Genomic DNA, 14,555 nt, shown 5'->3' with positions numbered 1-14,555 from the left:
CCCCGATGTCTACCTTGGTTAACTTTCTTTCCTTGAAGTCCATGGGACCCACAGGGCGCCCTCCCTTTAGTTTGTTCCCGAGTTTTCCCTATTAGTGATATGTTACACTGTACTTCACATAGACCAATATCTTGTCCCTGTGCTTTCGTGTGATCGGAGCATCTTCACAGTTTTCGTCATTTTCACCAAAAAAGTGAAACTTCAGGCCTCTTGCCAGAACAGAAGATGTTGACTCAGATCAAAAAGCTTTTGCACGTTTCTTATTCAGGTCAAGTCACAACTTTTCCACACTAGCCGATTTTGAATTTCTCAATTTCAGTTTTTTCACTCCGCCCTAGCACATAGCGATGTGTGCTGAGCGGTCTGTGCTAGCCCAGTGCTCTTTATGCACATGCAGGGGATCTCTCTAGATTTTGCCTGCATGTGCTAAACATCTGAGCAGGTGATGGCGATACGTGGGACTGTGCGCCGCCATCACTGTGGGGTGTACACACGGTTTGATATGTGGACAGTTTGTTTAGAAAATAGCCAAAAATAGTGTGCGCATGTACCTTTACTGGTTACTCTCACATCACTGATAATGTAATGATGAGATACTTGGTGCTGGTTATGGATAAAATATACTTCTGGTCAGTAATAGCAGGTACGGCTCACTCCTAGTACAGTGTTCTCACACCCCCCCCCCCCCTTCCATATGTGGGTGATTCAGTTCTCACTCTCAATTTGCAAGCGTTTTTCATGTATTTTGTGTCAATGTTGCCACCTGTTGACATGAACCCCCAATAAGTGTAACATGCACTCTTTCAATCCACACCCAAATTTATACCTCTCAACAGGACCCTCTCCAGGAGGGGCTCAATGCTCTGTTCCTGGACTTTGCACACCCACCAACTGTACCGTTTCTTTTTCGTCTCTACTGACTAAAACCAATGTTCCTATTTGTATTGGTTTTCATGAGGTCAATTATTAGGTCTCTGTGTGCCAGAGGTATGTCAAGCCATGACTGTGATAACCTCTCCATCCGCCTCCTTTCTCTCCAATCCCCATTCAGCGAGAACACCCGGGAGCAAACATCCCCCCTTACACAATATTCTCCTTCCCCCACAGCCTCCTCCTTTCCCAGCTGCGCACACACGCATTCCCCTCCCAGGGCTGGCTGCAGGCAGTGACTGAATAACGCAACATCGTGGAGCTGCGGGACAGACCAAGGCATCATTTACTACCACAGCACCCTGAAGAGCCGTGAATAGCAGCATTTACCAGGGCTGGGCTTAACGATGGCAAGCCCCACCCGGGAAAAGAACTGCAGGGAGTCTAATCTCCCAGGGCCAGATATATCCAGCTTCAAAAAGTGATAAAATGGAGAGCGATAAACAGCCAGCCAATCAGCTCCTGCCTGTTATTTTTCAAACCCAGCCTGTGACATGGCAGGTAGGAGCTGATTGGCTTGATACATCTGGCCCCCAGACAGGAGACAATCAAAGTAGGCAAGCATGACAACTTCAGGCCGTGGCCACTTTCTCCGAATGGTGTAACCTGAGGGAGTGGAGTCCATACCCTCCAACTACCGTTTTAGCCGGTACAGTACCAATTTTTAACGGACTGTACCGGCTAAAAAGAGGATTTTGGTACTCACCGATAAATCCATTTCTCTGAATCAGCAGGAGACACTGGAGATTACATCGGGTTTAGAGCTGGGAATGCTGGGAGCTAGGCACTACTAAATTTGTTTCAGGGCAGGCTGGCTCCTCCCCTCTAAGACCCATCATACCCCCAGTTAGGAAATTGTCCTACTCGAGGAGATGGTAACAAAAAACATAATTATACAACTTGAATCATAACAACTTGCATACAACAGTCATATTTAACTTTTATGAACAGACCGGGCCTGAACTGGCCCCACAACCAACAGGATCAAGAGCTGGGAGGGCGTCCAGTGTCTCCTGCTGATTCAGAGAAATGGATTTATCGGTGAGTACCAAAATCCTCTTTTCTCTCTCATGCAGCAGGAGACACTGGAGATTACATCGGGGAGGTACCAAAGACCGTTCCCCGGGCGGGTGAGCTCTGTGGATCCTGCAACACCAACCGACCAAAGTTTGTCGCCGGTGCTGCAAACGTGTCAAATTGGTAAAAGCGAACGAACGTGTTCACTGATGACCATGTGGCTGCCCTACAAAGCTGAGATGCTGAAGCCCCTCGCCTGGCAGCCCATGATGTGCTTACTGACCTGGTTGAATGTGCTGTCAACACTGACGGCGGAGTCTTTCCTGCATGGATGTATGCTTGCCGAATGGTCAGCCGAATCCATCTGGCCAATGTCTGCTTTGACGTTGGCCATCCTCTGCGGAAAGCATCGTATAGGACGAACAAACGATCCGATTTTCGGATCTGTGCGGTTCTTTTGACATAAATCTTTAGAGCTCTAACTACGTCCAAGGAGGATTGAGACGTAGGAGCCCCTAGAAAAGAAGGGACTACTATTGGCTGATTTATGTGGTAGGAGGACACTACCTTAGGTAGAAAAGACAGGTGAGTCCTCAGTTCTGCCCTGTCTTCGTGAAATACTAGATACGGCGCTTTGCAGGATAGTGCACTCAGCTCGGACACGCGTCGTGCTGATGCCAGGGCGAGCAAAAGTACTGTTTTCCAGACCAGAGATTTTAAAGGAACTTCTTCCAGAGGTTCGAACACCTCTGATTGTAGGAACGTCAGGACTAAATTTAAGTCCCACGGCGGAGCCGGTGGAACGAAGGGAGGTTGTATCCTAAGAACTCCCTGTAAGAAAGTTTGAATCTCCGGAATGAGGGCCAACCTCTTTTGGAATAGTATCGACAGTGCAGAGATCTGTACCTTAAGTGAACCTAGGCGGAGGCCACCGTCTAGGCCTCTTTGAAGGAATAGTAAGAGCCTGGATAATTTGAATATCCTAAACGGCCACCCTTTACTTGTGCACCACTCAGCATACGATCTCCAAATGCGATGGTAGTGAGCAGCTGAAGATGGTTTACGCGCCTTTAACATAGTAGGGATGACTGTCCTTGGAATCCCCTTTTCCTTCAGGACCTCGGATTCAATAGCCACGCCGTCAAATGGAGGGAGGCTAGGTGTTGATGATGGAATGGTCCTTGTAGCAGTAGGTCGTGTCTCTGCGGTAGAGGGTATGGTTGGTCGGCCAGCAGCTGTTGGATGTCCGAGAACCAACTTCTCCGTGGCCAAAACGGAGCGATTAGAATTGCCTGTGTTCTTTCCCTTTTCAACTTCTTTAGCACCTGTCCCAGTAAGGGCAGAGGTGGAAATAGATACACCAGGCTGAACGTCCACGGAATTGCCAGTGCGTCGGTTGCTATGGCCCTTGGATCCCTTGTTCTTGCTACGTACCGTGGCAGGAGGTGATTTTTCCTTGACGCCATTAGGTCGACCTGGGGAGTTCCCCATCTCTCTGTGAGTTGCAGAAACACTTCGGGGTGTAGTGACCACTCCCCCGGGTGTAGATCCTCCCTGCTGAGAAAATCTGCTTAGAGATTTTCCACTCCCGGAATGAATATGGCTATCAGATGTACCTGCCAGTTTTCCGCCCACTGTAGGATTCTGGTGACCTCTGTCATTGCTTGTCGGCTCTTTGTGCCGCCTTGTCGATTTACGTACGCTACTGCTGTTGCGTTGTCTGATTGGATCTTTACAGACTTCCCTTGAAGGAGATCCTGTGCTGCTATTAGAGCGTTGAAGATTGCCCTTAGTTCTAGAACGTTGATCGACAATAGACTCTCTTCTGCACTCCATCGCCCTTGAAGCCGAAGGTGGAGTACCACTGCGCCCCACCCTAGGATCCAATCCCATATTGCAAATCGGCGCCCCTGCCTGAGATGGTCGGAGTGGAGCCACCACAATAGGGCGTGGCGGGCTCGAGTGGATAATTGGATCTGTCTGTGTAGAAACAGATGTGATCCCGCTCCTTTCCTCAGTAGGTCTAACTGGAAGGGCCTCGAGTGGAAGCGCCCCCACGTTATGGCTGGGAATGCTGCCACCATCTTCCCCAGAAGTTTTACACACAAGTGTAGTTGAACCCGACGGTGACTCAAGGTCTGTCGAATGAGCCTCTGTATGTCGCTGATCTTGTCGTTCGGCAGAAATACTCTCCGCTCTCTTGTGTCCAGCCAGAGTCCCAGGAAAAGGATCCTCTGTGTTGGTCGGAGCGATGACTTCTTGAAGTTGATGATCCAGCCCAAACTGGTTAGGGTCTGGACCGTCAACAGAGCATGATGTTCCAGTACTGCTGGAGATGGTGCTTTTACGAGTAAATCGTCTAAATACGGTATTATAGTGACCCCTTGGTTCCGGAGGTGCGCTATAATGATCGACAGTGTCTTTGTAAAGACCCTGGGTGCCGATGATAAGCCGAAGGGCAGGGCCCTGAACTGAAAATGTTCCTTTCCTATAGCAAATCTCAGATACGCTTGATGAGGCCTCCATATTGGTATATGTAGGTAGGCATCCTTGATGTCCAGCGAGAGCATGTACTCGTTGTGTTCCAAGGATGCTATGACGGAGTGAATAGACTCCATCTTGAAGGGTTGGTAAGCCACCATCAGATTTAGAGATTTGAGATTTAAGATGGGTCGTACTGACCCATCCGGTTTGGGCACTACAAAGAGATTGGAGTAGTATCCCTTGCTCCTTTGAGTAGAAGGCACTGGGATGATTACCTGTGCAGCAAGTAAGGTGTCTACTGCACTCTGGAGTGCCCTCCTTTTGTCTTGCGCAATGGGGAGAGCTGTAGTGAAGAATCGGGTGGGGGGAGGAAGATCGAATTGAATCCGATAACCCTCTGAAATTAGGCTGCGAATCCAAGGGTCCTCCGTTAGAGAGAACCACTGGGTTCTGAAATCCAGTAGCCTTGCCCCCACTATAGACTCTCCTAAGAAAGCTGGCAAATTGTCATGCCACTGGCTTTTGTGCTTGCTTGGGCTCTGTACGGGTGACAGTGGCCTGAGGTCTGCTTCTGGCACGAGTACCTCTAGTGGAGTGGAAACCTCGCCCCCTTCCTCGAAAGGAATTCTGTGGGCGAAAGGAATTAAATGACTGAAAGGACGGCCCTGTGTATTGGCGTCTAGCAGGTGGAGGTGCTGTTGGGAGGAAAGCAGATTTTCCACCTGTTGCTTGGGCTATCCATTTGTCCAATTCTGGGCCAAAGAGGACTTCTCCCGTAAACGGGAGACCCTCTACAGCCCTTTTAGACTCAGCATCTGCCTGCCATGAGCGGAGCCATAAAGCTCTTCTGGCGGATATTGCGTTAGCTGAAATGCGTGCGGATATCAAAGAAATATCTCTGGCCGCTTCCCCTAAATAGTTAGCTGACTCTTTTATATGTTCCGCCAGTTGTCTTATTTCTTCCGGAGCTATGCCTGAGTCTAGTCCTTCTATAATCATGTCCGCCCACTTGGCATTGGCCTTGTTTACCCAGGCGGAGACAATAGCTGGTCTGAGTTGGGCCCCAGCCGCCATGTAAATAGTTTTGAGGGTGGACTCTAACTTACGGTCTGACGGGTCCTTTAAGGAGCATGCGCCTGGGACCGGTAGAGTGGTCTTTTTTGATAATCTGGACACCGATGCGTCCACTGGAGGCGGGGTCTCCCATTTTCCTAGGGCAGAAACTTCAAACGGATAGACTACTGGAAAACGTTTCGGAATTTGGAAACGTTTGTCAGGTTGCTTCCATGCTGCTAACAATTTTTCCTGGTTTGGACAGGGAAAGACTATGGAGGATTTCTTTGTTTGTCCAAACAGGTCAAACTCCTGTGGTTCTGGAGTTGGATCGTCTGGTAATTTTAACACCTGTTTTACCGCCACAATAAGAGCTTCCACTCCCATGTGTGTGGGTTCAGGCTCAGGTTCTGGAAGAACCTCCTGTACCTCTTCCCATTCTCCTTCCTCCATTTCATTATAAGGAGCATGATCCTCCTCTGAATCACCCTCCCCCTCAGAGTACACAACCTGTAGAGGACGCTTTTGTCTCACAGGTGCTGTTCTTTGGGGATTTTGCATGGATGTAGCCAGGGTGTCTACAGATCTAGCCAGGGTAGCCACCCATGGAGGTTCTGCACTACGGTTTTCTGCTAATTCAGCAGATAACCTCTCCATAGTACCTGATAAGAGAGATACCCATTGTGGTGTGGGTGCCTCCCCTGAATCACCTGCCTGGGAAGACGGTGGAGAAACAGTGCAGGCTTTACATATATTTGTCTTTCCATCAGCCGAGTGCTGTGTAAATCTAGCATTACACAAAGTACAAACATATAGCTTCTGTGAAGCCTTGGTGCTTGATTTGCTGGTCATGATTTCAGCACAAACCCGGTCTGAGAGTTATATTCACAGATACCTGCACGCACACACACACAAAACACACAACACAGATATGCTGTTTGGGGTGTTGGGTCCTGGAGGTTAGAAACTACCACCTATTTTCCCTGTGCTGTCCACACTAGGACAAATAATTTTCCCCACACTACTGTGCTGTGTAGCCAAATGCTGCTGAACACCTATAGGGAGAAGCAGACATTAACAAGGCTTTAGCGTGTGTGTTCTGGCCGCGCCATGCCGCTTACAAACAGCCTCAGGCTTCTTCCCGCCTGCACCCTCACCCAAAATGGCGGCTTCCTGCGCTCCCTCCGACGCGCTGCTCAGGGCTTCCAGCCGCGTACCTGTCCCTAAGCCTCCGACAAGCACCTGCGTGCACCGCCGGAGACCGGGGGAGCGCGGCTCTGACCCCCGCTGCCGCCTGAGGGATAGCGCGCGGTCGCGATGCAGTCTGCGGTACTCACTGTGTCTGTGTCTGACGGTCCCTTCGTAGGCAGCCGCAGGAACACTGGAAAGTCTGGCAGATGCCTTTTAGTGAGGCTCTGACAGGCTGCTTGGTAGAACCAAGGGCGCAGGACACCCGGACCCACACTTTTAAATGAAGCAGGGAAGGGTTCCTTTTCTTTAAAATTCTTCCGCTGTTGGAGCAGTGTAAAACTGTGACCAGCTCCCGTGGCACAATTTTCTAACTGGGGGTATGATGGGTCTTAGAGGGGAGGAGCCAGCCTGCCCTGAAACAAATTTAGTAGTGCCTAGCTCCCAGCATTCCCAGCTCTAAACCCGATGTAATCTCCAGTGTCTCCTGCTGCATGAGAGAGAAAAATAAATACCGATGTGGCCACTCCTCGGACTCCGCAGGCGATGGCTCATGGATGGATTCGACCGGGCCCAGGGGAGGTAATTGTGTGGCTGTCCCCATTTCCAGTGGTGCCTTGCGCGGCAGCCAGCATGCGAGCTAAGCGTGACGTCAGCACGCCGCCCAGCTGACCCGCTCCCGCGCTATACTATGGGGCTGTCCGCACACGCACAGTAAAGGCCGGCAGCCCCAGCTCATGCGTCCTTGAATTATCTGCAGTCTAGGTCAGTGCAGTGACTGACTGAGCACCATGATCTGACTAGCGTGGCGGGACTTGGACCATGGAGCAGCGCCTGGTGTTGAGGGGAGCGGCCGGCCGTGCAGCCAGTGTCGTCTTGTCGACGTCCCTCAGTCCTCAGCTCAAGTGGGTACATTTACACAACACATTTAAAATTAATGTCTGTCCATAGGTGGGGGCGTGGCCAAGTTGACTCACCCCTCTACACCTGACCACACCCCCTAAATTTGTGACCACGCCCCTGTACCGGTTTGCACGGTTAAAATGTTGGAGGGTATGGGAGTCTGGAACGGCGGCTGCCAGGTCATAGCCTATTGTAGCGCCCACAGACTATTCCAGAACACGTCCCTCACGCTGGTGTTAAGAGCTGCCTGTGTGTAATGCCCCCTGCTGTGATGTCACCCCGGGGTGTATGGTCACTGTGTACGTGTCTGCCGCTGGGGTCACACCCCTTCTATCTGTGACCACGCCCCTCCCCCAATTTTTGTTACAGATGTTGGAGGGTAGGACTTCCCTGTTAATGTATGACCACAGGTGATGGCAATCATACATTAAGAGGAAAGTCCAGGAGCAGAGCATTGTGTCCCTCCTGGAAAGGGTCATGTTAGGTATGTAAATTTACTATGAATTATATAGACTTACTTGCCTATCTGACCCTATCTTGCCTATCTGACCCAGAATTTTCTCCCTCAGGGTCAGGTAGGAAATTATATATATATATATATATATATATATATATATATATATATATATATATATATATATATATATATATATATATATATATATATATATATATATATAAATATATATATATAAATATATCGACTCAAAAAATGGCTCCAATACTTAGGGATACAGTACACTACTACTCGTTTTCCCCTCAGCCCTGGTTGAGGGATACATGACTCTGATATGGGGCAGGGACTCAGCATAGAATATGATGGAAGTTTATTGCTGTTACTACAGGGCTCAGTTCGTGGACCTTTGTGTACATGCCTGACGCTTTACAGATCAGTGGCCAGTTTTCCCCAATGAAAGATGGCGGCGTAAGGTTCTACCACGTGGTCAGCCTGCACTCGCGAGAACCGGCCGCTGCGGGAAGCGGAAGTACTGCGGCTCATGGCTGCGCTGCCCGAGGAAGCGGGAGCGAGGCTGGATGTCGGGGAGAGTGACCGGTCACCATAGCAACGGGCACAAGCTCCGCAGGCTGAGGGGCCCCCGGAGGGCCACGGTCCCTAGGAAGCCGGCGGAGGAGAACCCGAGGTCGCGGTGACACAACCCGGCTCAGAGCTGTCACCATGAACAGGAAGAAAGGAGACAAGGGCTTCGAGAGCCCCCGGCCGTACAAACTATAAGTATCTCCATGTGTGCGCTGCTCCTCTCACATACATACATACATACATATATACATACATACATGTGTGCTCTGCTCCTCTTACATACATACATACATACATACCTGTGTGCTCTGCTCCTCTTACATACATACCTGTGTGCGCTGCTCCTCTCACATACATACATACATACATACATACCTGTGTGCTCTGCTCCTCTCACATACATACATACATACATACATACATACATACATACCTGTGTGCGCTGCTCCTCTCACATACATACATACATACCTGTGTGCGCTGCTCCTCTCACATACATACATACATACATACCTGTGTGCGCTGCTCCTCTCACATACATACCTACCTGTGTGCACTGCTCCTCTCACGTACCTGAGTGCGCTGCTCCTCATACATACATGTGTGCACTGCTCCCTTCACATACATACTGTACATACATATTTGAGCTGCTCCTCTCACGTGTGTGCGCTGCTCCTCTCACATACATACATACATACATACATACCTACCTGTGTGCTCTGCTTCTCTCACATACATACATACATACATACATACATAGATACCTGTGTGCACTTCTCTCACATACATACATACATACCTGTGTGCGCTGCTCCTCTCACATACATACATACATACATACATACATACCTGTGTGCTCTGCTCCTCTCACATACATACATAGATACCTGTGTGCACTTCTCTCACATACATACATACATACATACATACCTGTGTGCGCTGCTCCTCTCACATACATACATACATACATACATACATACCTGTGTGTGCTGCTCCTCTCACATACATACATACCTGTGTGCACTGCTCCTCTCACGTACCTGAGTGCGCTGCTCCTCATACATACATGTGTGCACTGCTCCCTTCACATACATAATGTACATACATATTTGAGCTGCTCCTCTCACGTGTGTGTGCTGCTCCTCTCACATACATGTGTGCATGCTGCTCCTCTTGCATACATGCGTGTGTGCTCTGCTCCTCTCGCATACATGCGTGTGTGCTCTGCTCCTCTCACATACATGCGTGTGTCCTCTGCTCCTCTCACATGCATACGTGTGTGCGCCGCTCCTCTGTAAGTGAAACTGCGAATGTGTGCGTTGCGCGCTGTCAGTCACATATGCCTACTTGTGTGCTGCCCCTCTCCTCTATATACTTACCTATGTAGGTATAATTTATGGACATCTATGGTATGATTCCTTTGCATGTGTGGATTGTATGGGTTGTTGTAGATATTTGGTGAAAATGTTACAATAGCCCCATTACACATATATTTACTGAGATAAATGTTGATGTGGTCAATACTTATTTTACCCCCTGTACATATCCGTGTGCTACAATAGATGAATGCATTATCCAGGGACGCTTAGGGGGAGATTCAGTTATTATGGGTGCCGCTGTAATTAGGGCGTCCAACCACAGAGTTTCACGCATTTCTTCTGGCTATCCCAGCAGGCTGCAACAAGAAATGTCTCCCCATGTAAGTCGCACGTGATCGGAGCAATGATTGAATTGCATCACTGGGAAACGATTGAATCACCCCCTTAGTTGGTGATAATGTGACTTTAAAATCATTACGGCAGACATCGGGACATTACATAGGCATAGACTTTTCGTGCATTTCCATAGTAAGCACATAGACCACTAGCCTGCACCACCAGCTGATAGATCTGCAGCGGTTACTCTTTCAGGCATCCACACATGACTACATCATTAATCTGCTGGAACAATGAAGCTGATTGGGAACTTGTTATTGAATTTTCCAGTGATAAGAACGTAGTCTTACTGTTGACAGCTTTGATGTCGACAATGTTAAAATATCAACATTGAACATTCCATGATTTGTTGAATGTCCACACTGACCATAATGTCAGCATGCAAAATTAGACATTTCACAGGGACCGAAGGGTTATGTTAAGGGAGGTGAGGGGTAGGGGTTAGGGATCCTCTGCCAGTGATCCACAGGATAAGCCAGCCCACCAACCCCACTGTGCCAGGTAATCACCACTGAACCACCAGGAACGTTTTTTTTTTTTTTTACAGTTTTTAACCCTATGAGCAGTGCAGTGTTTCTGATGTGTTCCTAGTGTCCTGTGCACTGCGGCTTGTATAGAACATGTACAGTGTGGGGGGTAATCCCTTGCTCTGTATAACTAGTAAAGTAATGTGTGTTTTCTATCTCTTGCACGACCCACCAGGTTGTCTGCATCAACAACATCAATTTCCAGAGAAAGTCAGTGATTGTAAGTACTCCGCGCCCACTCTCTTATTACAGGGGAACTGTGACAGAAGGAGTATGTAAGTGCCTGGCAGCGTACAATGCGCTATGGGGCACGTGTGTAACTCACCACAACAGGCTGGTTGTGTCATAAGATAGAAGTAAAGTGCTGCAGTATATCTCTACTTAACAGTAACAATCAGCAATTTTAAAAGCCCTCGACAGTTAGGCTGCTGGATTTAAAGGGGCAACAACTTGTTAAATCCAAAACATACCAGGTTTTGTATTAAATATTCTTGCCCCTTTAAATTCAGTGCGCTTGTTTTTTTTATTTATTTTTTTTCATGTTAAATGCATATAAAATTGGCTACTTGCTTCTTACATGCATTTTCGACTCTCTCCATCAAAACACACGTTTTGGTAAAAACAAATTATACTTGAGTGTAAAACCTCATTTAATTCGCACAGGAGCGATCTGTGCTATTCAGATACAGGAGACCTGGTTTTCATATAATGCAAATCTAAATTCTTTTGCAATTTGGTTATTGCTATTTAACCCATTGGGTCTGAGTTGGGAATCACACATAAAAACAAGTAACTTTGCACTTGGGTAGAACCAGCATGGGCGCTGCATTGGGGCAGATGTAACATGTGCAGAGAGATTTTCATTTGGGAGGGGCGTGTCAAAACTTGCATCTAAAGTGTGATAATAAATCTGCCCAGGATGTGGGCTACATGCAAAAGCAGCCAGTATTTACCCTGTCTTCGAATGTGTGAAATGAATGTGTACTCCTTGTGTTACAGTATGGTCTGTTCCAGATACAAAGAGCTTGACTCTTGTTCACTTGGCCCACAGTGCCTGCGCGTGTGTATCGGTGAAATAACCACGTTTGTGTGCCCCTTTACAATCCGGCTGATTATGTTTTAATGCATTATTGTCTATGAGCTTGTTGACACCTATGCAATGAGCACAGACAGGCAGCTGGATGAATGAATGTTCTCCTTGCTGCAGTCCTCATCTGTTAACCTGTTTCTATACCTACCACTGTAGCCCTACGTAATGCAGCAATGCCGACCTTGAGCTGACAAATGTAAGCGGCAACGGTTTTTACAGGTTGATACCAGAAAATTAATAATTGTGACGGTTTTCCTTTAGGGATACGTGGAGCTGACAATATTTCCCACTGTCGCTAATTTGAACCGCATCAAGCTGAATAGCAAACAGTGCAGGATATATCGCGTGAGGGTTAATGATCTGGAGGCGGCTTTCATATACAATGACCCCACCTTGGAAGTCTGTCACCATGAGTCCAAGCAGTGAGTATTACGCAAGTTTCTGGTTGGCTGTCAGATTCTTATCTAAACTGTGGGGGCACATGGAATCCTGTTATGTCTACAAAGCATCAAGGTCAGGGGTTATACAAGGTTGTAAATCTGAGAATATGTGATGTTTGGTGTTCAAATTATTTGTAATCTGAGCACATCTCTATTAGGGTGATGTCATAGTGTGCTGTCATCTGATTGGCTGTAGCTACATCTCTCTTAAGGGGCATACACACGTAGAGATATGTGCTAAGCAATTTTGCTAATATATTTTGCTAAGCAAATCCACATGCAGAGATTTGTGCTAAGTGATTTTGCTAAGCAATTTTGCTTAAGCAAAAAAAGTCAGGGTAATGGTTCAGAATGAGAAATTGTGATCAGTATCTCATTCTGTACACACAGAGAGATTTAAGGGGCATACACATGTAGAGATCTGTGCTAAGCTATTTTGCTAAGCTATTTTGCTAAGCAATTTTGCTGGTGTCAAGATCTCCCATGGGGAGCACATACAGATGCAGAGATTTGTGCTAAGTAATTTTGCTAAGCGATTTTGCTGAGCAATTTTGCTTAAGCAAAAAAAGTCAGGGTAATGGTTCAGAATGAGAGATTGTGATCAGTATCTCTCATTCTGTACACACAGAGAGATTTGCAGTCATTTGCTAAGCAATCTGACTAGATTTGACTGCATGCACTGACTTAGTTAGCAAGAGATATTTAATCTCTCGGAGCATACACACAGAGAGATCTGTGCTTACTTTCTAAGCAATCTAGTCAGATTGCTTAGAAAATAGCACAAATTTGCTCCGTGTGTACACCCCTTTACCAGCCAATAACTTGCTGTCTGGTGATTGGTTATCAGAGCACTTCAGTATAAATCCTGTAATCCATGCTGCCTGGTGATTGGCTATCTGAGTATGCCTGTATCAGTGCTGTAGGAGGCATGCTGTCTAGTATCTGAGTATGCCTGTATCAGTCCTGTAGGAGGCATGCTGTCTAGTGATTGGCTATCTGAGTATGCCTGTAGGCGGCATGCTGTCTATTGATTGGCTAGCTAAGTATGCCTGTATCGGTCCTGTAGGAGGCATGGGCAGGGGTGTGGTATGGGACTCCGACAGTCGGGATCCCGACAGTCATTATCCCGACGTCGGGATCCCGACTGGCCAAAGTCAGACAGCATGGCGAGTGCAAAAAAGCCCCTTGCGGGCTCGCTGCGCTCGCCACTATGTGGGTCGTGGACCCCCTCGAGGGAAAATAGCGGGTGGCCGTCGGGCACCCGGCTGTCAGCATTTTGACAGTCGGGATCCCGACGTCGGGTAAATGATTGTCGGGATCCCGACTGTCGGGAACCCGTCCGGCACCCAATCGACAGTAAATAAAAGTTCCCCGCTACCAGCTCTTTCCCTCTGCTCTCAGCAATTGAAGGTTTGCTGACACTGTAATAACGATACTACTGTAACTGGATGTTGCTTGTATAAAATGAAAGTCTCCCCTGGACCCATAACCAATCCTGTCTGTCCTCTCTGTAGCTCTGGCCAAGCCTGGAAACACACAGGTTGCTATGAGTGGTGTTCACTGCTGGATGTTATTGTTATCTTGGTTAAATAATTATTTCCTAAGTTCATGTTGTATAACAGAAGAGGAAATCCTGCTTGTGCGCTGTCACACAACATTTTTGCTCTTTTTCTTTCCTACAGGCGGAACCTGAACTATTTCTCCAATGCATACGCGGCAGCTGTCAGCGCAGTGGACCCTGATGCAGGAAACGGAGAACTCTGCATCAAAGTCCCTTCTGAGCTATGGAAACACGTGGACGGTAATGCCAGACCCCAGATTCTGCTCACATCCACTCCGCCAAAGTCTGTTCTCCTAATGGTTTATTGCTTTCTTCTAATGCTGGCAGAGTTAAAGGTGCTGAAAGTCTACATCGAATTCTCCCTGGACCAGCCGAAAGGCGGCCTCCACTTTGTTGTTCCCAATGTGGAGGGCAGTATGGCGGAGCGGGGGGCTCACGTCTTCTCCTATGGGTATCAGAATTCCACCAGGTAAATCCTTACCATGTTGCTATATATTGCATGCCTGTCATCATTTCTCACTATTGTCCGGCTGCATCCACCATCACCTGACCTATGATGTCATCTGGCAGAGTTCTGTGTAGAAACCAAGGCTCCCTTCTGAATGGAG

General features: G+C 47.8%; 1 protein-coding gene across 2 annotated transcripts in view; it reads left to right on the top strand.

The window, feature by feature from the left end:
• The first annotated feature begins 8,520 nt into the window (after positions 1–8,520).
• TAF2 (TATA-box binding protein associated factor 2) overlaps positions 8,521–14,555 on the top strand; it is a 90,406-nt gene continuing 84,371 nt past the window's right edge. The window contains exons 1-5 of one of the 2 annotated variants that reach the window (XM_083186742.1): positions 8,521–8,805; positions 11,022–11,076; positions 12,208–12,368; positions 14,069–14,187; positions 14,275–14,416. In XM_083186742.1, coding sequence (XP_083042868.1) covers positions 8,753–8,805; positions 11,022–11,076; positions 12,208–12,368; positions 14,069–14,187; positions 14,275–14,416 — 530 coding nt within the window. In that variant the 5' untranslated portion in view covers positions 8,521–8,752. The remainder of the gene's footprint in view (positions 8,806–11,021; positions 11,077–12,207; positions 12,369–14,068; positions 14,188–14,274; positions 14,417–14,555) is intronic. The other variant, XM_083186741.1, reaches the window with a different exon arrangement.

The sequence above is a fragment of the Crinia signifera genome, chromosome 5, assembly GCF_055691185.1.
Source record: "Crinia signifera chromosome 5, ASM5569118v1, whole genome shotgun sequence".
Classification (NCBI taxonomy): Eukaryota; Metazoa; Chordata; class Amphibia; order Anura; family Myobatrachidae; genus Crinia; species Crinia signifera.
This window is presented reverse-complemented; position numbering and strand designations above follow the sequence as displayed.